The sequence below is a fragment of the Enhydra lutris genome, unplaced genomic scaffold (assembly GCF_002288905.1).
Source record: "Enhydra lutris kenyoni isolate GAN:26980312 unplaced genomic scaffold, ASM228890v2 scaffoldscaffold35, whole genome shotgun sequence".
In the NCBI taxonomy this organism is placed as follows: domain Eukaryota; kingdom Metazoa; phylum Chordata; class Mammalia; order Carnivora; family Mustelidae; genus Enhydra; species Enhydra lutris.
This window is the reverse complement of record NW_019154119.1, coordinates 22,500,907-22,524,572: the sequence shown is the minus strand read 5'-3', so window position 1 is coordinate 22,524,572 and position 23,666 is coordinate 22,500,907. Positions and strand designations below refer to the sequence as shown.

The following is a 23,666-nucleotide window of genomic DNA, read 5'->3' as shown; positions in this document are numbered from 1 at the left end:
TCCCTCCGCGGGGCGTCCGTGCAAACACAAGGTCTCCTGCCACACGGCGGAGGTCACTGGCATCCGATGGCAGGACCCGCCGCCCCTGCGCACGGAGGTGAGCTGCCGTGACCACGCCCTGCCCGCAGCTGTGCGAGCTGTCTGCCGAAGTCACGAGTCTGAAACCGCGTCCCAGCCTCTCCCGCGCTCCCCCTCACGTCCAGGGACACAGCCAGAGGGCGGCCGGTGCTCAGGGCCCGCGTGTGAAGATTCCCAGATTCCGCCGATGCCCCAGCGTGAGGTTCCCGCCCGAGAGCCAGCCCAGGGGCCACAGGTCCCCGCCTCCGCTCGGAGCCTGCAGTGCGTGATCGGTGTGGCCCCAGGGAGCTGGGGCGGCCGGCACCAGGCTGAATTCTAGACGCTGCAGGCCTCCCGCGAGCATCTGGCTGGGCGGCGGCCGCAGCTTCTCAGGAGAGCTGCAGGCGAAGCCTGGATGAAGACTCTAATTTATAAGGAAAGTTAGCTGAGTTTGGATCCCAGATTTCATTTTCTTCTTAAAAAGGGGCTCATTAAGATGACTGTAGGTTGACCTCAGAGGCAGACGGTGGTCGGGGATGCCCGCGCCCCTCCCGCCAGCCCCCGGCTTCACTGACGGTGCAGCACGGGGGTGGGGGCCCACTCGCCCTCCTGATGGAGCCCCACTGTGGCCACACGTCCGGCCCCGACACCAAGCCTTGGGGATGCTGTCCCTGAGTGTCCTTGCTCTCTTCCCATCGGTGACGGTCTTTCCTTTACAAAGACGAACGTGTGCGCAAGTTGGCAAATGGAAGGACGGACGACGTGGCTGATGGGGAGTGAACGGCACGAGTGGGCTTCGGTTTGCCAAAACAGGGTTGGGGGCCGCGCCAGGGCGGGCGGGCTTTGAATGCAGCCACAGGCCTGTGTCCCTCGGAGTCGGGGTGACCCCCAGAGGAGGCATGACACCTGCCCGCAGAGCTCAGGGACCGGCAGGCATGAGGCCAGCGGAGCAGGAGGGAAGATGCTCTTCGCCAGCCCGACGCTTTGGAAATCCGTGACCACGCATCCCCCGAAGCGTCGGTGACCCAGAGCTCCCCACTCGGACGAGCAGCTCATGGACCCCCAACTCCTGAACAATCACCCAGAACTAGTGCTTGAACTTGTACAGGAGCTTTCTCAGGATGTGAGTTCTCTGACAACAAAACCCGCAGTCCTCTCTTGGAAGGCCGGTGTGCAGACTGTGTCGGAGACCTCGCACGCGTATGCACCTCGGTCATGGCCGTCTTCCTGCAGGCACAACGCGGGCACCGTCGTGGGACAGACGTGGACACAGGTGAGGCAGCCACGCATGCACCAGGAATGTCCGGGATGCCGCACGGGGTGCACGAGCTGGGGGGAGAGGCTGAGGAGGGTGTCTGCAGCCGCCTTTCCCACTCGTACATGTGAGCCGCGCCAGGTGCTGTGGCCCCGTGCCTGTGTGTGTGTGTGTGTGTGTGTGTGCACGTGTGAGGGCACGCAGCTGTGAGAGCACACAGGTGTGCGCGTGTATGTCTGAGAGCGTGCGCGTGTATGTGCAGGAGGTGTGAGTGCAGGCATGCGTGTGTGTGCACACCGAATGTACCTACAGATGCGTAAGCACAGTCTCAGCCGTGATGCTGGTGGGTCTACAGCAAGAAAGAGGTGGGTCAAAGCCAGGGTTCCCCTCTGACCTCACGGTCAGGTTGTGTCCCCTGGGCATGGGGAGGCCACTGAGAAGTGGACACTGGAAGAGCGAGGAGTGGGTCCATCAGGAGCCGTCACGGGGTGACAAGGGTCCTGGCATCTGTGTGTGGAGCCAATGAACCAGCAGTGGAAAGGATGAGTGAAAGAGCCCACCAGTTCTGAGCTCCAGCCTTTCCTCTCTGACCTGCTGAGGCCCCCAGTGTCACCCCCCAGGCCCCCAGGGCCCAGGTCCATGCTTCAGAGCCTCCCACGAGCCACCGGTCTCCTGCGTGTCCCCCTCCAGCTGGCACCGGAAGTCCCAGAGCCCCGTGTCGCTGTCCCCCCAAGCCTCCCTCCATTGTCTCTAAGACAAGAGCCCAAGCTGCACGTAGCACTAGCTGTCCTCTTTGGTCTGGCCCACTGGGCGTCCCTCCCGGCCACTGAGGAGCACAGGTCCCCAGGACACAGGTGGCAGTGCAGACCCTCGTTCCTCTGTGAGCCCAGAGACCTCAGTCCCTCCTCCGCACACAGGCGATGGTGCTGACGGTGACGGCGAGAAGGCCGGCTTCCCAGACCCTTCCCATCTGCCGCCCGCACCCTGAGGCCACGCAGCCCCCTGACCACGTGTCCCCGTGCCGTGTGGCTTCCGTCCGGGCCTCACCACCAGTCAGAGCCACCTGCAGGACAAAGGCACGTGGGCTCCTGAGCTCGGCTCTGACCCGCCTCCCTGGCATTGATCGCTTTCTGTTTGTGATGATTTAGGTCCACGTCCACGTCCACTTCCCTCCGGCTTCGTCCTGTCCTTGGCGCTTCAGAGAAGGACTGAAATGTATTTTTGCTCGGAGAGTCCTGGGCATTCCAGCAGAAGCCAACGTGGGAGAAAACTCCTGGTCCCCTTGCCCCACACGAGCCTGCCCTGCACTCCAGGACCCTGTGCCCCCACCCGATCCCCTGAGGGCCCGGCACGGAACCCACCCCCACGGCTAGCAGCCACAGGAGCTCTGAGCTCTTCCTGGATTTTGTCACCGAGGGCTTCCTGCACCTTGAAGACAAGGTCCTCCCAGCCCCCATGACCTGGACCCGTCAGGTAAGAGAGGTCCGATGGGACCACGGGACAGGTGGTGTCCACTTCCAGCACGGTGATCGTAGGGCCGCCCAGTGCATCGCTTCGGACAAAACACACCAACGACCAGAACTTGTCCTTCGCAAGGAGAAGACCTGTTGGGTTTTGATCCTGGCTGAACTATTCACTTTGTGTCAACTCAACCAGTATAATCCCACTGGGCTGGGCAGGAGGGGACCTCCGTCATTGTCCCTGAGGGGGCCGAGGGCAGGCCGAGGGCAGGCAGCCCCAAAACGGGCCACCTGGGCCTACGGTTGTTCTCAGTAACAGTTACTGAAGGGACAGCCATGTGGGAAGGGTCCTCAGCCTCTCCTCTGTCCCCCTGGGAGCAGGAAGGAGGTGTCCCAGGTGAGGGCTGCCCTCCGTGGCAAGCGGGGACATCCTTGTCGCCAGGGCAGGACATTCAGAGCCGAGAAGGCCGTGTGGACACCCCCGGAACCCGTGTGGAATTCCTCACGACCGGAAGCTCCCCAGGTCGGAAGCCCCTTGTCCTCCAGCTCCTCGCAGGGTCCTTGTCCGCTCTCCGCACAGCCCGCACACCGCCTGCCATGGGCCAATGTCAGGTCGGAAGGTCATTGCTGGGCCTCTGAGCACGGCAAGTAAAGCTTCGTGTTTCTCCTGTTCATCTGTCTCACGTCCACGTGATTCCCCGTCCTGCGGGAAGACCCCATGGTTAGAGGAGGACGTTTCCTTCCCTTCCTTTCCAAAAGCCAACTTTCTCGACCTAATTTCAGCCCTTGTAGATCTTTAGATCATCTGACAACGTTGTTCAATGCTGCGACTTCAGTGTGAGCTCCTCGGGGACGTCCCCAGGCCTGGCCTTTTCTGCCCTGGACCCTAGTGTTTCAGGACGTGTCTTCCCCTGTCCCCACGTGCCTCGCTGTGTTGGAGGGAAGCCATTAGGGACCAGCAGGACTAGCTGCACAGAAGCCTCCGCGGGGCCGTCAGTCCCACCCGCTACCCCAGTGTCCCAGAACAGTTCTACAGGACTCTCCTCCACGGCTGCCAGCCCCAGCCAGCCACCCCGCGGAGCGCCTCTCAGGAGGGCACACGGCACGTCCAGAGGGGGTAAGGGACTGCGGCGTAGACCCAGGTGACCATCACACAAGTCTCAGCCCCTGACCCGCTGGCAGGTGACGTCCACGCAGCTGGACGGCAGAGCTGACCTCAAGTCTGCTCGCGTTCCCCGCTGGGACCGCGGGGTGCTGGGTTTCTCAAATGCGAGCCCGGGATTTCTGCTAATACTGAGTCTCTACAAAGCACTGGATGAACTCTGAGTATAGTATGTCCCAAATACATCAGACATGCACACTTTCTAAAAATGTGCTGTTTCTCAGGAAGCCACACTCATCCGGGTGCCAGCATTTTGTCTGAAAGTAACTTTCCTGGTCTGAGTGTCAGGCTGCCGTCGCATCCCCGTGGAACCCCCAAAAGGAAGAGCCTGGCCCCAGGGAAAGGGGTGCCCTCTGGGAGCCCTGGGGTGGGGCCCAGGACGGGGGTGACTCCCGTCACAGTGGGTTCGCCCAGGCCTTCCAGGGACCCCCAGACCCACGCTCCCACCGACCCTTCAGTGCTCGCACTTGGAAAGACAGGTCAGCCCCGGCCAAAGCAGCTTTACTCCCCTAGCCATTGGGCGTCAGCTCCGAGACCCTACAAAGGTCACGGGTGGCACTGGTTGGCTTTTCGCTGTGGGTGTGGGATCCTGGGACGGGGTCCCTCCTCAAGCAGCCCTGCTATCACCCCAGCACTTCCCACATCTGCTTCATGTTCCACCAGGAATTTCTTTGTCTCCCTTGGAACTTCTTGCCTGTGTTTTCCTTATCGGGAGAGGAGGGCGTGGGGGCTGCTCTCCGGGAGAAGGCGCAGTCCTGCTGGAGCAAATGCGGACGAAGAGAAGAAGGGAGAGAAGGGGAAGGGAGACTGTTTTCACGTAGCAGAAACCCGAGAGGCTTGGATGCGAGACCGTGTCTGCGTCTCCGCGAGACAGCCGGGAGGGAGGCTGGTCGGCGGCGTCCTCGCCAGCCAGAGCTGCCATGGACTCGTGCCGGGCTGAGCACATTCCTGCTGAGACGCACAGCCTCAGAGGAGGCCAACCACGGAAACCCTTCCTCCCTCGGCGTCCGCAGGAGCCCCGTGCCTGTCTCCGGCTCGTGGTGCAGACCCGCCGGGGTCGGCGTGTTGAGCCCTGCCTCCTGCACACGCCTTACTCGCCAGACCCCGGGACAGGCGCCTGTTCACCATCTAGGCAGGAGGGAATAACGGCCCCAGCGGCAGGCCCCAGGGGCCCACCGGGACCGGCATGTGGTCGGGCGGCCTCTGAAGGTCGAGGTCCTTTTCTAGAAGGGAAGGACAGGAGGGGGTGACTGTAGCTGGCTTCTTTCTCCTCAACACACACGCCTTCTCCTTCTTCCTGGCGGGGGCAGGGGCTCCGCCTGGAGGACCTGGACGGGGGACGCTTGCTCGTGACGGCATCCCGGAGGCTTGGCACCAGCCCAAGGGCGTGGGAGCCGCCCGGCCGCTGACGCTCGAGCGGGCACGGAAGTGCAGGAGGGTTTATACGGCAGCAGCCGTCCAGGAGGCAGGTCAGAGTCTTTGGGCCTCAGACCCAGCTGGGGGGATGCTGAGTACGGTGCTGGACGCGTAGTGAAGAGCCCGATGACAGAGTGTCCCGCTCACAAGGTCCCAGAGAAGCAGCTCGTGCGGATGTCGCCCTGATGGGCCACTTATTCTCTGCCGGTTCCGCCGTCAGAAGGAGAGCACTCGCCATCCTGGGCGTCACGCTGGTGGCGGCCTGCGCACACGGCCTCTTCCCCTTCCTCCGGAGAGGCCAGGACCTCCTATGGGGTGAGTAACTAGTAAATACCGTCTCCGGCCTTGGGAAGCCGCTGTCCACAGCCACGGAGGCAGACAGTGGCGTGGCGGCCCTGAGAGCCAGGCGAGGCGCGTGCCGTGCTTCCTCCTGTGTCCCGTGAAGGGAGCCGTGGTTCTGGAGGGTGGACGGGTCGCAGCTCGGTCCTGTCTGAAGAGTAATTCGGGGTCTCTACCCACAAGACTCTCCATTTCACCTGCTTGACTATTTGAAAAAACTGTGTTTGGGAGAAATCACCTGGTCCTTTTCTGGGCACGTGTGTGTCTGGGACACGGGGAGCTGCAGTGTCCAGTGTGGTCGGGGGTGGGGCGGGTGCTTGCAACGTCACACCTCAAGCTCTGTGTCTCTTTGGCAGGAAGAAAGAAAGAAAGAAAGAAAGAAAGAAAGAAAGAAAGAAAGAAAGAAAGAAAGAAAGAAAGAGAAAGAAAGAAAGAAAAGGCACCAAACACGTTGAAGGCATTTGCCTTGAGCAGAATGTCGGAGGTGCCTCTGGCTGGCCCCCGGGGACGCACACTGTCCCCAGCAGGCTCCTGCGTCCCCGCAGCCCGGCGGGGCTGTCTACAGACTCCTCAGGAGTGGGAGGACCCTTGCGCCGACAGCCCCCGTCCCACCCCTGCTGGGCCCCACTTCTCCCAATTCCACTGGACTCGGGACTCCGTGACCATGTGGAAAGTAGCACCGACGTCCCTCACAGACCCCCGTGCCCCTAAGAAAGCGCCTAACGTGTCCCAGGCAGCAGGAAGCCTGAGGCGAGCGCTGGGCTCAGAGAACAGGGGTCTGCATGTGCCCCTTCCCTCGCTGCGCCTGCCACACGCCAGGGCTTGGGAAGTCGTCCGTCGCGGGGACCCCTGACATGCCACGCTGTGCCGAGTGCCCTGCGTCTGGACGACAGCAGGAAAGGACACCAGACGCGCGTTTCAGGCGCCGCGGGGAAGATGGGCTCATCTCGCCCACATGAGCCCGCGGTCCCCATGCTGTTCGACAGCTGTCCTGTGAGTTAACTAATCTGTCCTTCTATCGGATAGTCATCAAGGCCCCCCTGTGTACAACCGCGGTAACACGAGTTAGGAGTCACGTGGCTGTGGTGGCAGAGTTGTCGTGGGTCGGCGGCGCCCATGGACCGTCACGCACAGGGTCAGCTGTGGATGTCACAGTCCACAAATTGGGGAATGTGATCTCTGCGCTTTGCCGGAGCCCCGCACGCCACCGCCCGTCGCAGGGCTCGACTCGCGCCCGCCGGACTCGGAGCCGGCACAGCGATTGCGCACAAGGACGCGTCCCGTCAGGTTTTATCCGGGGCTGTGGATGCCGCGTCGCGGGTGTTTTAGCGTCAACGGGAGCATTTTGAGACTGGCTTGTTAACCGTTTACAAATACTCATTTGGAGAACATTTCTCTCACTGTGTCCGACCTCACGTTCGTTGATAGAGGACAGTGTTTTCCAGGCCGACCACCAGCTCACCGCAGTTCCGCCGAAAGATCACTGTCACGGGTCACGTTTCTCGGCCCCCAGTTCAACTCACGATGCTGCTCTGTGTTCTCAGGGGTTTGCGTTCTTATCACAGCGCTGGGGTCTTCGTGGAGCTGGCAGCCGGGAGGTGGGGCTGCCGGCGAGCTCGCTGCTAGGCCCTCGCCCCGGCGTGTCCAGTCTAGGCTTGGCCTTAGGAGGGCTCCAGAGGCCCGCGTCCAGGGCCCAGTGACCCCCGGGAGGGCCCCAGGAGCCCGAGGTACAGCCGTGTCCAAGCTCACTATCCTTCCGGGTCCTTCTGTGAAGCCCCACACACAGGACTGGAGACTGGACGGGGGACAGTCGAGGACACACGTAGGTCCTGGACATGCACACCTGACGGTCAGGCTGTGGCCCGTAGTGGTGTGGTGGGGGGCGGGAGCAAGGCCAGGGCACCCACCCTGCATGTCCGTGCTGCTCGAGTCTGGCTCAGGAGAAGCTCCAGAGTTAGGATACCTGGCTCAGCTCAGGGAGGAGCAAACGGAGGCAGCCGGAGGTTCTGGGAAGGAGTTGGCCGTGTTTGTGGACAGACATGCGCGTGGCCGTGTGGGTCTATGAGAGCAAGGCTGAGGCCCTTCTGCGGAGCCTGAGGTCCTCACAGAAGCCGTGTGCTCGTAAGCATGGAGGGGACGCGTGTGCACTGTTTGTGCAAAGCCGAGACTAACGCACAGGCCTCCTTACGCAATGGTTCCCACCAGTTCCAGCCACAGCCAAAAGGAATCCGTGGGAAGCAGAGACTGGCCTGCAGACCCGGACGTCTGGGCCCAGCCGGGCGGGGACGCACCGAGCGAGGAACACTGGCCGACTTCATTCCTGGTGATTGGGTTTTGGCACACGGGTCAGGCACGTCAGGATCCCAACACAGAGCTCCAAGTAAACCAGCTCTGCGGTCCGTCCGCAGTGACCCCGGGGCCTGTGTGGGTTGTGGTCCCAGGGGAGGAAGACTCCAGCGTTCGTGTGCTGAACAAGGGCTCTTCGGAAACAGCGGACGTGCGGCTCTTTCGCAAGTGTGTGCTCACCCGCCGTGGGACCGGAGGGTCAGAGTATCCGGGGCGCCCAGCCCGGCCTCTGGACAAGGGAAGGGCCGGGAGGGTGATCAGATGCCCATGGCCAGGGTCTCCACCTTTCTGCCTCTGTGACGACGTTTCCGTAAAGGCCCAGAAGCGCTGGTTCCCAGAGCTTCAGGATAGGGAGCCCAAAGATCCCCGCGTGCCACGGAGCCGGCCACACAAGCCACGAGGACAGACGCATGTTTGTTGTGGGCCTTGCCCCACACGTCTCTCCCTCAGGCTACTGGTCTGCACCCTTGAGTGAACCGGTAAAGGCCGAGCTTCCCTGAGCTCCCTGGGCCCCTCTGGACAGCTAAGGAGCTGAGGAGGGGGACCTGGAACCTCCCCGGGGCAGCCTTCGGCCAAAAGGGCAGGTGCCGGCCGGGGGCTTGTGACCCTGAGTGTGAGGCCACCTGGGGTGGACCGGCTGGAGTGGAGATCTCAGCCGCCCAGCGTCTGCCCGGTGTTGTGTGTGGGGCCAGCTTCAGACGGGCTCCACGACGGCCTGTGTCCGGAGCCCTGCGAGGCACCTTGGGGCATGGGGAGGCGGTGGGAGTGGGCAGAACCCTGTGCTCCTTGCACTGCGTGGGCAGCTCTGGGTTGGGGGGGTTCATGCCTCCTGTGAGATGTGGAAATAAGGCCCACGGGGAAGCCGGCCCGGACCCCTCCAGATGGGGCTCAGGGGCCATGGGCTTGTCGCTGCCTCACGCTGCCCTTGGAGGACACTGAACATGGCAGAGGTGTCCGCGCTCGGACAGGGTTCACCGTGCCGTCTTGTTCCACAGGACGCAGCGGAGACCCTCCTGTCGTCAGCGTCGTGGAGGAGACCAGACGCATGGTGGACCGTGCCATCTACCACACCGTGAAGAGGTAGGTTTTCCGCGGGGGACACGGGAGGGCAGGTCACTAGGGGCCGGTGCCCGGGCCTCGCCGCCGGCCTCGCCATCTCCACCTTACCAATCGGGAACTCCCGTGTGTTCACTCACTCTCCTGGTTTCCAGGGGAAGATCCCGAAGGAACTGATATTCAGTCCCAAACTCTGTCTCTAGCGTAGCCCAGAGCAAACCACGGTGATCTCACCATGACGCGCATCTGCGGTCTCGGAGGCGGGAGTGGGATCCCGGCGGTGGACGGGGGTCCCGGGACAGGGGGCTACTTGTCTTGGGGCAGGAGGGAGGACCCGAGACCAGAGCGGAGGCGGAGGACACCGCGGGACACAGACGTTTGGTGCGGGACAAGCCCACCCATCCTTCTGGATTCAGTCATAAGAAACCCCTTGGCTTTAATACATAATTGACCTCAGTATTGAGGACATGGTGGTCTCACATGAGATGTTTGTAAAGCCAACAGAACAGCTAAAGAGCGGGTTTTGTCCTCACAAGCTCATCTCGTTGGTGGCTGACTAATGGTTACAGATGCTCTCGCTGGGGACGGTGACATCCACATGCGGTCCCGGGAGCCAGATCAGCAGAGATCCGGGCCCAGGGCGATACCTGCCCATGCACTCATGGACCCACACTTTGTTTTTACAACAGACCCGTCCTCAGTCCGCTTGCCGGGGAGCCTTCCTGCAGGCCGTGCACCGCTGAGCATGGCTGGTCCGCAGGGCCCCCGCGGCCGTGGGCGGGCCACATGGGGGACCCAGGCTGCAGGCCCTGCTCCTTGGCGGCTGCCACCGCGGGGTCCTTCTCCTCTGGAATGGCGGTGGGTGCAGTCACACAGTCTTACTGTCGCTCCCTCTGACGGTTCTTTCCCATTCTGCTTCATCGTGCCTACCAGGGAGGCAGCATCTGGAGTCCCCAAGGGACGTCCTCCTACGCCTGTGGTCTCTGTCGCCTAAAGCTCCTACCCCTTCCCGGACCCGCCACTGGGCACACTGACCACGGGGGCGTGGGACCCACACCGGTGTAGGGGAGGGTCCGCGCCCCTGTCTTTTGCCCTGGAGAGGAGGGCGTCCGTGCTGTGCGGGAGCTAGGGCCGTTCTACGGAGGGAGAAGCCACCTCTGCCTCCCGTGCTGCCCCTTTCTAAGCAGACTCCACGCCCAGCGTGTGGCTTGGACTCGGGACCCTGAGAACGAGAGTGGGGGCTCTGCTGACAGCCCACCAGGTGCCCCTCAGAGCGGCCCCTTTCAAAGCATCCTTGAGGGTGGACGGGAGCAAAGACAGTCAACGCCCTTTGTCTCACGAGGTGTTGAGAAATAACCCAGAGCCGTGGAGACTGTCCCCCAGTAGTATCTGCCCCCGTGCGGACGCCATGCTGGCGTCTTGCAAACTTTTCCATGACCCCGTCCTTCCAGGGACCACGGTCAGACCATGGATCTGACCCGCAGGGCTGGGACCACATCCGTTTGTCCCCATCCTGCTCCCCGGGGTCGGCGGCCGCCCCCATGACTCTGGGCTGCGGGTGCGGCCCTGCATGTGGTATCCTCCCGGCAACGCTAACCAGGTCCCTCGAGGTCTTCCTTAGGACTCCCGGGCTTCTCCCTGGATTCTGAGCTGAGCTCTGCCCTCGGCCAAGGTGTCACCTGGGGAGGGGAGGGCGTCTGCCGTCTCAGGGCCCCTGACCCGGCGGTCTCGTCCACGGGTCTGCCGGCGAGCGGAGGCTGGCCTGAGTCTCCTCTTGCCGTTGAACTCTGAGGACAAAGAAATGGGTAACTGCCCTTGTCAGGGCCACGGGGCCCCTGCTCATGAGGAGCAAAAGCGACGAAGGAAGAAGGCGCCGCGTCTCAGTCCTGCGGAGTCTCCTCGTGCAGAGCGCCAGCCCTGCGCCGCAAGAATGAGGCTGCAGATGTGCTTCACCCTCGGTTTTGCGATGATGGACGTGGAAACACAAAGACAAGAGAGCCGATCAAGAAGGCCACCGGTGAGGTCTTCTGAGGTTGTTTCCAGACGTTTCTCCGAGAGACCTTCGAGACCAGCATCGCGCAAGGAGGCACTGAGGCTGCAAAGCAAACTCACAGTTCTCTGAGGTCCTTACGGTTCGAATCTGGGAGACGCGGCCTCCGGAGGACCCGGAGACGTACTCTGGGGTGGGCGGTGCTTATGGGGGCAAGCCCGTGGCCCTCCTCGCTCGCCGGGGAGGACGCTGACCGGTGGAGGGGAGCAGCCGCCGTGGGTCCCCCAGGGCAGGGCAGGACAGGTGCGGGGTGCTGGGCTGCAGGCCGGAGAAGTAAGCCGCGTGCTGGGCCACCAAGCTCATGCCCGTCTGAGCAGGGCAGTTGCCGCCCCGCGTCCCCAGCAGCCTCCCTCGTGGATCCACCTGGCCCATGAGCTCCTGACCTCATGTCCCAAGCTGCCCTCCCCCCCAAAATGCTAAGATCTGTTCCCCTCACATGTAATTGTGTCTCATTTAGGATTAATGAACTAGTGAGCCATTGCTATTTGCTTACTAATCATAGAATGAGTTACTACATTTCTTTCTTTCGTAAAGAGTTTACTTATGTATTTGAGAGAGAGACAGAGCGAGCACAAGCAGGGGGCGAGGGAGAAGCTGAGCAGGGAGCCCGATGCGGGGCTCAATCCCAGGACCTTGAGATCATGACCTGAGCCAAAGGCAGTAGCTCAACCGACTAAGCCCCCCAGGTACCCTGGATTTTTACATTTCAATAAATAATTAAATGTCAACAAGAATCCCCAATAATTATTTATTATTTATGAAATAATAAATCCTGCAATTTCTCAGTATTTCTTATCGTGATCATTGAGAACTTCGAAAGCACGGTCCACGGAGCGCATGGTGCCTGCTTTTCTGAATTCTTCTAAAACCAGAAGAATCCAGTCTGTGGGGCGCAGTGGCCCCAGATGGACCGAACACCTTTAATGTGTTCACTCCGCAAACGTGCGCGAGCCCTGTGGCCCGGATGCAGGAGACCCCCTGGGTGCCGTGGGGCCGCCTGGAGGACGAGGGAGCGACTTCGGCCCTGCTGGTTCAAAGCAGAGAGAGACGGACACACAGGGAAGCAGACGGATGGAGGCAGACGGAGGGGAGAAAAGGCAGAGGGGGAGACCCAGAGGGAGAAGGAAGAGTCAAGAAAGGAAGATGCCGTGAACTGACCACGTGACCCCTTGTCCATGGCCAGCACCCCGCGTGCTCGGGGCTGTTTCCACATACGTTTTGGGCTGTGACCCCACGCGCTCAAGGTTATGACCCCGGACTCAAGACAGTGGTGCCACCTCCAGGGCTGTGACCCCAGGGGAGGAGGCCACCAGCTCGGGGCTGTCACCTGTGTCCTGAAGACCGGGACCCTACGTGTTCAGGGTTGAGACCCCACTCTGTCAAGGCCGTGACCCCACATGCTCGGGACTGGACCCCACTTGCTCGAGCCAAGACCCCACGTGCTGGGGGCTGGGATCCCTCGTGTCTGAGCTATGAGCCCAGACAGTTGGGGCCGTGACCCTGTATCCTCAGGGCTGTGACCCCATATGCTCAGGACCATGGCCCCATTTCTCAGGGTGTGACCGTGTGGGCTCCAGGCGGTGGGGAGACCCATCCCCCCTCAGGGGCCGGAAGGTGCTGGCCGCCTGCCCTGGTGGGGAGGCCCTGGGGGTCCGGGTGCAGGACGGCACTCAGAGCAGTCTCCGGGAGTGTGGGCCTGACGTCCTGCAGCAGAGCAGGGGGCCACGTTCGGGGGCTGCGTGCTGGGACGGACTGGGCGGAGGGGCTGCGCTGCCCCAGGGCTCACCAGATCTGCCCTGCTAGGCGGGGGGAGATGCTGGGTCTCAGGATCAGGGGTAGGCAGTTACCTGGGCTCTGGCCTGGAGGTGCTGCAGGGAAAGGGCCCAGGTGAGTGAGTGGACGGGGAGCAGATGGGAGGCCCAGAGGTGCCCACGTCAGGGAGAACCCCTGCCGGCTCCCCGTGGGTCCCCAGACGCTCCAAGAGAGGGAGGGTCCTGGGTGCCTCCTCCGCTCACTGCCTTGCCTCAAGGACTGTTTCCCCCTCACGCTCCCAGGACGGGCCTGTGCCTAGCCGGTGTGCACGAGCGGCCCGAGCGGCCCGTGTGGGCTGGAGAAATCGTCCTCTGGCCTCGATGCCTCGGCAGGGCAGGAGGCGGTGACGCTGGGCAGGCTTGTACCAGTCTCCATGGCGCGGTGCTGGGGGCCACCACCGGTCTGTCACGGCTCTCATCGCCCGGCACCAAATCCTGCCTGTCCGCCGTCAGGCTGTTTCCACATTCGCGGCTTGCTGGGGGCTCAGCGCGTGTGCCGCCCGCACCCCTGCTCCTGCGTCTACACCCGCCCTTGGTCCCGTCCGCTGTGGACGTGAAGACGGCTCTGGCGGTGCCCAGCGCAGAGAGGACCGAGGATGCTTGGTGACATCAGGAGCAGATGCTTCTGTGTCCTGGGCACCAGGGAGACGGTGGAAACCCAGACGGGCTGCGAGGCCGTCATCACGCAGAGGACGCGGAGCCAGCGAAACCCACCTTCCCGTCCGAGCTCAGAGTCAGATCTTCTGCGCTGCAGATGAGAGGGCGAGAGGGCAGGTCTGCCACTGTTAATAGCTCACTGACCTCCTGGAGCTGAGGCCTCGGGACGGTCTGCAGCCGTGGCCGGTGGTGCGGACCCTGAGCCGTGCAGGGTCCCCGCCGTCCTCACGGGGCGGCTTTGGGGGAAGGTGGCTGCGGCGAAGGCCTCTGTGGGGAGACCCACGTGCCCAGAGGGACCCGGGCCAGCAGCTCTGCCGGCAGCGTCACCAGCCTGCCGTGGCCAGAGCCGCCGGCCCGGCACATGGGTTCCCGGTCAAGGGACCACCCATCCGGAGCCCAGGCTGGGGCAGGGCAGGCAGGGAAGAGCCCAGAGGGAATTCCCGTTCACAGCCACAGCGCCTGGCGTGGTAACCGGCAGACCCCGATGGAGGAGTGGGCCGCACAGCCTCGCTTTGGTGCCTTGCGGTGCCCTGGTCCGCAGGAAGCCGGGGGAGCCCTCCAGGCTGGAGTCCCCACGGTGAGGCAGGAGCAGCCTGGGCCCCGGAGGAGCTCTCTGCTGGGGACGCCCCTCCGTGGGGAGCACGAGACGGTCTGCCACCAGCCAGGGCAGGTCTGGGCCACGGCAGGGCACTGTGGCCGCAGGAGCCCAAGGCAGGGACGGGCAGGAGAAGGGGCTGGTGTCCTCTGAGCTCCAAGCTGGGCCAGCCCCGGTCTGGATGTGAGGACGTGTCTCGTCAACCTGCTCACTACAGAGACTCCCAGGGCTCTGTCTCGGTTCTGTCCTTGAGCTCTGGGCTCCCGTCCCTGCACGTGTGTGCACACGTGTGTGTACACACCATCAAATGAGCACACGTGTGCGTGCACACCTGTGCACACAGCGTCACAAGGGTGTAAACAAAGTCCGTAGAAGGGCTCCCTCCAACGACTCCTGGGACGTGCGGACCCCGGGGTGTGGAGGCGGCATGGCTGCGTCACGTCCTTCCCAGCAGGGAGCGCCGCTGGCCTGTGTCGGACCCCGGGGAGCTGGAGTCGGGGCCGCCCATATTGCTGGGGAACTGGACACTACTGGGCCTCTCTGGGCTGGGCCGAGCTGGGGGTGCAGGGCTGTGGTCTCTCATGGAGGACCAGGTCTGTGTGGGAACCTCGTGGGGGCCTTTCTCCATGGGGGGCTGGGCCCAAATGCGCGTGTGTCCTGATGCACCAGGGGTTACTCTGGGGCGGAGGGGAGGGAAAGCCAGTGCCTGCTCAGGATGCAGAGGCCCCCACCCCGGGGTGGTCTTCAACCCCAGCTCTGTCTCCCTCATTCCCCTGGAGGACTGGGGTCTCAGCTTCGGGGCGTCCCCTCCCCTGCTCGCCTGTACCAGACATCTTCATGGCTCTTCTCGCAACGACCAGCCTGGTTTCTGCATGTGAACGTTTCTCCTGGAGCAGAGTGTTTCCCGGGCATGAGTCTGCGGCGGCAGTGTCTGTTGCCCCCGACTGGCGGCTGGGCCAGCAGGTTGCATGAGTCCGGCCGCGGGCGTAGGCCTGCTCCTCGCTCTCTGGAGGGGAGACCAGGAGACCCCTCGCACCTTCTCCGCGAGCGAGAGAAAGGAGATGGGTTTGCGCACTTAGAGCCATCGTGTCCGCTGTTCTGGGGGACCTGCGATCGTCTCCCATCCTCGCGGGAAGAAGCATGGCCTCGTGCTCAAGACGCTGGAGCCGCTGGATGCAAACCGGGCCTCGTGCAGGGCCTGCTTCCCTCCCCGTGCACGTCAGCTCACGTGTGCTGGGTGAGCGCTCGGGACACCTGCACGGCTCCCCACACACCAGAAGACGGAGGGAGTCGTTTACGGTGTTTAGAGACGTGATTCCACAAGTCCGCGTCCTGGGTAGGCACTGCCGATCGTAGCCACACTGAATACCGTCTACTGATGTTGCGCCCAGGGTCCAGACCTGCTTAAAGAGCCACGCGGACACTGAGTCGTGTCACCTCTGCACACGTGGGAGGCACGAACAGGCTCCACGGGCAGACGGGCTGACGGAGGCCCGCGTGGCCTACTCTGCCAGTGATGGATCCAGCCTCTGCGCCCGTGGGGACGTGGCCCCTCATGTGGCCGTGTCCATGAGGTCTGCGGCCTTGGGCTTCATCTCAGTGGTTCGTGCTGGGACGTCCGCACCCCAGGCTGCGGCCCGGAGACCGCGATGCAAGAGGTCTGGGCCCCCGGGAGGCTCTGCTCACCGGCTTGTCTGTTGGCTGTAAATACGGAAGCACCAGCCGCCTTCACTGCAGACAACGTTCCAAGGGCCTTTGCAAAGTGGAAGCTAGGGCGCCTCCCCACACAGAGGGGAAGGGTTTGCTCCCTCTCGACGTGACAGAGGAGGGCTCCTGGGTGCCTGCTCCCCTGCTCCGAGGCCACCACACGGGCCCAAGGCCTCCATGAAGAGTGGGGTTCTCGCCTCCGAGGGCTGCTGGAGCACGTGGCCCCAAACCCAGCAGCTTAACGCAGCACCCGTGGTTCATCACACCATCAGGGATCACAGGCCAGCATGGACCTCGCTGGGCCAGAGTCGCCATCCGGGGACAGCGGTCCCCCTGAGACTCCGAAAAACCTCCCTTTCCCCTCCCTCCCAGCTCCAGAGGTGCCCGTGTTGCCCAGCGGGCCTTCCCGGCCTTCCCCGTCTTCAGGCGGTGACAATCTCTGACCTCTTTTCCTGTCCTCCCCATCCTCTTCCCCTCGTAAGACCCGGTGGTTGTGTGGCCACGGGCAGGGCTCGGGAACAGCCCCTTTCAGCCTCCGCCGTTAGCCGTCCCAGTCCTGCCTGCCGCCGAATGCCCTTGCCGTGCGGCCAGGCCTGCTCACGGCTCCGAGGATTCGGACACGGACTTCTCTGGGGGACTGTTCTCCTGCCCCACAGTCTCAGGGAGCCCCAGAAAGGCCGCGGCTGGCACTGCGGTGGCCCGTGTCTGGGGCCAGGGCCCCGTGTCTCTGCCGGCTGGTGTGTCAGCTTCTACCAAAAGTTCATGACGGGGACACCTGAGGGGCTCAGAGGGTTAAAGCCTCTGCCTTCAGCTCAGGTCGTGATCCTGGGGTCCGGGGATCGAGCCTCAAGGCAGGCTCCCTGCTCAGTGGGCAGTCTGCTTCCCCTCTCCCACTCCCCCTGCTTGTGCTCCCTCTCTCGCTATGTCTCTTTCTGTCAAATGAATAAATAAAATCCTAAAAGAAAGAAAACTTCACGGTGACCTAGTGTCACGTGCACAAGGCAGCGGTGACATCCAGAGCTCTTTATGGAAGTTCTAGGCCACGCGCATCAGTGTGGACGTCAGGTTCACTCTGCCGTGTCCGCCGTGTCCGCCGTGTCTGTCGCTGGCTGTGCCCCTGAAGCCAGCTCCTCGGCTCTCCATGAGGGAGTGCTGTAAACTGAGCGTAATTGTGGCCTTTGGCAGCCGAGGTTTTCAGGGGTGACACACTGAGGTGAGTGGTTCTCGGCACAGCACCGGCCGCCCCGTTCCCTCGGTGCACATTCGGACTTCTTACTGATGCATGGTGGCCCGCAGGGTCGCAGCTGGTGGCAAGAGCTTGGCTGATTCTGCGAAGCTGCCCGCGACTTGAGCCGCACATCTCAGGGCTGCTGGAGGGGCTTCCTGCCACTCTGCCTGAGGCAGAGAGGGTCCACTCTGCAGCTCCACCCAGGCAGGGGCCAGCTCAGACCCCCGCCCCCGGGGCACTGGCCCCAAAGTGCCATGGGCAGGGGTTGGACGGATCCCCTGGGGCTGGAGCTGCTGGGATGCACGAGGCCAGGGACGCAGGGCGCTGGGGACCCAGCACGGTGCTTCCCGTCCCACCACAAAGGCTCTGTTGCCCTCTCAGGGCCGGTTCTCTGACAGGGGCTGGGGCTGGCCTGTGAGCACTGGCTCACCCAGGAGCTCCAGAGAGCTGCGCATGCAGGGCCCCTGGCTCACCAGCGGGAGCACAGCACAGGCGTCTAACTCGATGCTGACGAGGCTTATCTCCCCCAGGTCCTGTCGGGCTCACTACCTCTAGATGTGCCCGTCCTCGACCCCACATGGGGCAGGCCCTGCACATACTCTGCTGAAGTGAGTACTGGCTCCTTACGAGAACAGCCCCAGACGAATAACCAGCTTTACTTCTCCCCCTTGTGCCATAGAGACCTCAGCCAAAGAGGGGTCCCGTCTCCGTCACAGCTTCTGTCTTTCTCCAAACGCCCTGAGCCGACCAGCCGAGCCATATCCCGTGCGGCCGAGATCATGGAAGCTTCCGTGCAGGCCCTGAAGACGAGAGTCTCCGGGAAGCTCCGGGGATCCTGGCCTCCCACAGGTGAGCCCCCCGAGGTGCCCCCCCCAGCAGCGGCCCCGAGGGCAGAGCTCAGGCTGGGAGGGAGAAGCGCTCTGCCTCGCCTCCCTGCTCGCTCCCAGGCAGACGTGGTGGGTCTGTCACCGTTGCTCCAACAGACGTGGGATGCATCTGGGTTCGCTTGGGAGGTGACGGTCCCTCTGTGTTCCAGACTGAACCGGGGCGGCCGCTCGAGCCCCTGGCAGCCTGTGTCATGGCATCCAAGAGCTGCTGTGCCCTGGCGGTGAGACGGGGCGGCCAGGGATGGCGCAGATGGCGGGAGCCACGCGTGGGGCTGTGCGAGGGGTCACGTTCCTGTAGCAGCAGCCTGGGCAGCCGGCAAGGACAGCGAGCCCCTCCCTGCTGTGTGGCCGTGGCCTCCGTGACTTCCTCTGGGCCTCTGAGAACCGGTTTGCTGGACTCTGAACGGGGGACAGCAGTGGCTGCTGGCAGAGCGGCCGCCTCCGAGCAAGGCAGCCTGTGGGTGCAAATGGGGCGCGGCTGGCCGGACCTCGGGCAGTGCATGAGCCCCGCACGGGGAACAAGACGGGTTGGTGAGAAGCAGACTAACCCGGGCTTTTCAGCGCGGCGTCACGAGCCGCGTGGTCCCCAGGTTCCTGCCCAGAAAGAGCCACAGACACTTCGTGCCGACTTAGCCTTTGTTTCTTTTATTGAGTTTTATGTTTTTAATTTATTTCATGTTTTTATTTAAATTCTACATAGGTGACACATATGGGAAAATTAGTTTCAGGAGTAGAACTTAGTGATTCATCACCGACAACGCCCGGCGCTCCCCCAGCAGGGCCTGCCCGATGCCCACCCCTCACCCCTCCTCCAGCAGCCCCTCCCTCCGCCACAGCGTTAAGAGTCTCCTATGGTTCATTTCCCTTTCTCTCTCCTCCCCCATTCCCATAGGCTCATCTGCTTTTTTTTTAAGGTTTTATTTATTATTTGACAGAGGGAGACCCAGCGAGACAGGGAGCACAAGCAGGGGGAGTGGGGGAGGGAGAAGCAGGTCCTCGCCCAGCAGGGAGCCCAACACTTGATCCCAGGACCCTGGGACCATGACCCGAGCCGGAGGCAGTCGTCTAAGGACTGAGTCACCCGGTGCCCCATCTGTTTTGTTTCTTGAATTCCTGGTGCGCGTGAGATCACACGGGGTTTGTGGTCTTCTCACCGACTTACGACATGAGACCCTCCGGCTCCGTGCACTGACGGGGACGCTCGTTCTCTTTCTCTCCGTGTCAAACGGATGCGTCCTTCCCAGGGTCCCCTAGTGAAGCCCCCCCCCCCCCCGTCCCTCCTCGGTCTTCCTTACGGCTTTATCTCGAAGATCTGTACAACTCGTCCTGGAGAAGTGACCAAAGGTTCCTTCTAGGACCAACAGGGACGCATGCCGGCAGCAACGTGCTTGGGGAAATACATAAGCTTCTGGGCCCAGCCCGGAGAGAGCGGCGAGCAGGGAGCAGCAGTCCAGCTGGAGAGAGCCGGCCCGAGCTCCGGCGCGAACGCTGCCGCACCCCTGGCCGGCGGGGGCCGAGCTCTGCTGGCCGCCCCGTCTCACCGCCAGGGCGCGGAGGCTTGTCGGGGACGTGACCCCGCGGGTGCCCTGTCTCCGGGGGCCCGGAGCGCTGACCAGATTTGCTGAGCGGTCACAGCAAACACGGGTCTTAAGAGCCATGTCCTCGCATGGAGGGTGTGCGAGGCCGTTGTCGAGAGCGCTGGTTTGAAGGAGAAGGAAGCCCTGGCCCCGCGCGGACGCGTCTGACGTGGCGGACACCGTCTGCGGCCGCCTTGCCCCTCGTGGGGCCCCACCCGGGCTCGTCCTCACACGCGCTTCCTCCCCAGATGTCCTGCCGGAAGATGTGCTGAACACAGTCGCGAACGTGTCCGGATGCCTGCCCTACATGCTGCCCCCCGAGTGCCCGGACACCTGCCTGGCCCACAAGTACCGGCTCGTCACCGGCGCCTGTAACAACAGGTGCGCGTCCTCCAGGCCTCGGGGGTGGGGCCGCGGCGGGGGTGGGGCCGCGGCGGGGGTGGGGCCGCGGCGGGGGTGGGGCCGCGGCGGGGGTGGGGCCGCGGCGGGGGTGGGGGTGGGGCCGCGGCGGGGGTGGGGCCGCGGCGGGCGCCCGGGAGGCTGCTGACCGGCAGGGTCTTGTCCCACCACTGTGCGCCCTGGACCCCCACCTGCCCCACTGTCGCCAGGGGTGTCCCCGACCTGACCCAGTCCACTAGTGTCCCCTGAACGCTGCCCCACCCCTTCCACAAAGTGTCCCCTAGAATCGGGTTCTGGGAAGGCCCAGGAGCCATGGGTCCGACTGAGATCAGAACCCTGAGAAGGCTAAGGGCCAAGGAATGTGGCTCCATCGGGCCCGGATGTCAGTTGGGCCACAGGTGGAGGACGGCCACAGGACCCGTGACACAAGTCTGCATCAGAGCAGCCGCCAGGGGACCAGAGGGCAGCGCAGCTGTGGCTGTGCCCGCAGTGGGGGCCGGGGCAAGATGGCAGTCCTCCCTCCCTCCCTCCCTCCCTCCTGCCCTGAGCCAGGCCCCAGGACACGTGTTGGGGAACACAATAGCCCTGTCCTCCCGCAGCTGGTGAGTGGGATCCCTGGCCCAGTGGGTCCAGCATAAACAGGACTGGTTCCCATTTTTGTTACAAAGAGTTTCGCAGTTTGAAGGTTAGGTCCTGTGATGACCGTAGTCCTGGACTAAACAGAAGCGCAGAGCGCATCTCAGAATGACCCAGAATGGTGCCGGCCGTGTGGTGGTCACAGGGCTCACGGGGCTGGTCACAGGGCTCCCTGGACTGGTCACAGGGCTGGTCACAGGGCTCACGGGGGCTGCTGCCAATAGGCAGGGGTGTGCGGTCTCGTGTGTGGTTCAGGACAGAAGGTGATTCCTGAGCGAACGAAACCAGCCGGGATATGAGATTTCCCAGATGCCCAGACTTCCTTCCTGCACTTGCTGAAGCCGCTGCTTGAGCCAGGAGTGCGTCCCCTCTGCCCTCCAGCCGCCTCCCCAGGAGGGTCTGGGCCCCTCAGCTCAGGTCCCTTCGGCAGGGGCAGGACGTCCCCTGGCTCAGCCCTGGGGAGCCCCGTCCAGGGATCTTGTCCCTGCCCTTCCCTCGAGGCCCCAGCTGCAGACGGTGGGAGTCTTCTGTGCACACGGACACCCCGCTCGGGGCTGCTCCTGTGCCGTGTCTGTGCGACACATGCCACACGCGTGTGCTCTCGTGGCCTGGGTCCCACACGCTCGCAGGTTCTGTGTGATGCCCCCCGGCACGTTTAACCCCGGTGTGTTCAGATCGAGGGGCTAGAGACAGGACAGAGGTTTCTTCCGGACACGCATTTCCCCTGAGGAAGAGCACTTTCCTTCCGGAAAGTTCTGGTTGTTGTGTGACGTCTGCAGCACTGCCGGTCAGAGGGTCACCTTCTCCGTTTTGAAGGTTTGTCGTGGGCAGGACGCCGGGGTTGCCGCTCGTCTGAGCCGCGCCCGTGGTCACACTTCTTTGCAAGGTTTCCCAGGACTCGGGCTCCAACATGTTGGTCTTCGCCACCGTGTTACACTTCCTGCATTTTACTGAATGTCCAGCGACGCTTCTTTCTCATTTCTTGGGGGTTTGTCTGTTCCCGTCTCTCTTCTCGACTCTAACGCGGATGCACAGTGGCTGTTTTCCACTTTCTCTTCCTTCCTTAACCGTGTCACTTCTTAGCCCGTTGCTGCTTCCTGGCACGAACCACAGGCTCTGGCCCCACCTGTCGGCTGCCCCTGACGGGTGCACGCGGGAGACCCCAGGACGCTCGTGCGTCTGAGGAAACCTAGATGCTGCTGGGGTGGGTCTCCTGCATGAAACACACGGACCATAACACAGGCACGGATGACGCCAGGACAGGGAAGTTTCCAGAGTTCTTGGAGCACATGGCGTCCAAGCCCATGAGGGAAGAGCACAGCATCGGTCCAACCGCGTCCACCCGGGTCTGCGCCGCCTGCCGTCAGGGAGCTCCAGCCGCGACGGCACGCCAGGGGCTGAGTGTCCTCACGCTTCCGGCCGGTGGATGGTACATCGGACACGGTAGGAACCACACCAGGTCCCGGGACCACGTGGGGACCATGTGGGTCTGCAAGCCGTCCCCAGCCCCGCTGCCTGCGGGTGCATCCCCCAGCCCTGGGGCCACGTGGGGACCTCCCGTGGATGGGGTGTGGGAAGGATGCGCTACCACGGGGCTCCGAGCTCATTCTCGGCGACGCCGCCGCTCCTCCAGCCGACCCCACACACAGCCCCTGCGTGCCCACACCCGTCCGCAGCCAGGAGGACACCCACAGGAGCCACCCAGCCTCCACCGTGGACGTCCATCCACACTCCCCTCCAGCTGGACGTTGGACCTGCCTCTCTCAGCATCCGGGTGCTGGAGCCTCGGAGAGGAGAGCCTGTGCTTCCGAACATCACGGCAGAGACGGCTGTGTCCCTGTGACCTCTTGTCCAGAAAGGCTTCTGTCCGCTCACCCTGTCCGCTCCTGACCACGTCCTCCCCGCAGCTGAGAACCCAGTGGACAGGTGGTGCGGACCTAAATGTCGGTCCCACATTGGGCCGAGGATCTTCCGACACGACAGTGCGCTGGGTGCCTCGTGGGGAGGCCGCGCACAGCCCCCCGACGGCACCAAACGCCAGCCCCGGCACCGGCCACTCTCCCTCCAGGACTCCCGCCAGTCAGGCCGACTGCACACCCTTTCCTGGTGTCCACAAGGACCGGCGAGCCCCTGGGATCTCGGGACAGCCTACAGGCTACTGAAATGCAAGTCAGTCAGCAGAAAAGTCACGGCCTAAGCAGTTGAATGAACATTTCGTTATTTTTAATGGAGTAAATTTGCACCTCCCCCAAGCAGCGGAATTTCCACGACTTAAACCGACTGTAACGAATCCGACCATCGAGGAGAGCACACGGTTTCCCCATGCTGACTTCCTGCCGCTAACGAGATGCGTCGTGGTCCCGCGTCATTCCACAGATGGGGCCAGGCTGGTGTGCGGGAGCTCCAAGAAGGATTGATGACAGGATTGTCCCCCACCCCGTGGCCCTGCAGATGCCCCCATGTCCCCACCCCGTCTCCCGCTGGCAAGTCCCCCGGGGCTCCTGGCCGGGGCAGCGGTGACATGAGTGACTACGTTTCCCCGTGTCTGGAGCCTGCGGCCCCGCTAGGAGCAGCGCGTCTGTTCCATCTGCCCGATGCCACGCGGCGTCTCGCCCTCCGATGTGCAGACGTGTCGTGAGTGTGGCCGCGGTCTTGGCCGCTCCGGGCTCCTTTCACGGCCAGGCAGAGCTTCTCAACCAGACACGCTGGCGGAGGACTGGTCCACGTCAGCGACGTCCTCCATCCTGATGACGTGTCAAAACAAAGCAATGGATCTTTAGACGTTTATATTTTTGAACAATCCAAAAACTTGGCAAAGTCACATGGCCCGTCACAAATCTCTCGGATTTTGCGACTTAAATGTTCCAAGTGTCAACACGAGGGGTGTGGGGGGCGTGCTGGAGAGTCTAGACCCGACACGAGGGGTGTGGGGGGCGTGCTGGAGAGTCTAGACCCGACACGAGGGGTGTGGGGGGCGTGCTGGAGAGTCTAGACCCGACACGAGGGGTGTGGGGGGCGTGCTGGAGAG

General features: G+C 63.1%; 1 protein-coding gene across 1 annotated transcript in view; it reads left to right on the top strand.

The window, feature by feature from the left end:
• Positions 1-5,535: 5,535 nt before the first annotated feature.
• LOC111154148 (thyroid peroxidase) overlaps positions 5,536-23,666 on the top strand; it is a 49,605-nt gene continuing 31,474 nt past the window's right edge. The window contains exons 1-4 of the mRNA XM_022513563.1: positions 5,536-5,665; positions 9,031-9,115; positions 17,819-17,988; positions 19,852-19,984. Of these exons, the coding sequence (XP_022369271.1) occupies positions 5,536-5,665; positions 9,031-9,115; positions 17,819-17,988; positions 19,852-19,984 (518 nt within the window). The remainder of the gene's footprint in view (positions 5,666-9,030; positions 9,116-17,818; positions 17,989-19,851; positions 19,985-23,666) is intronic.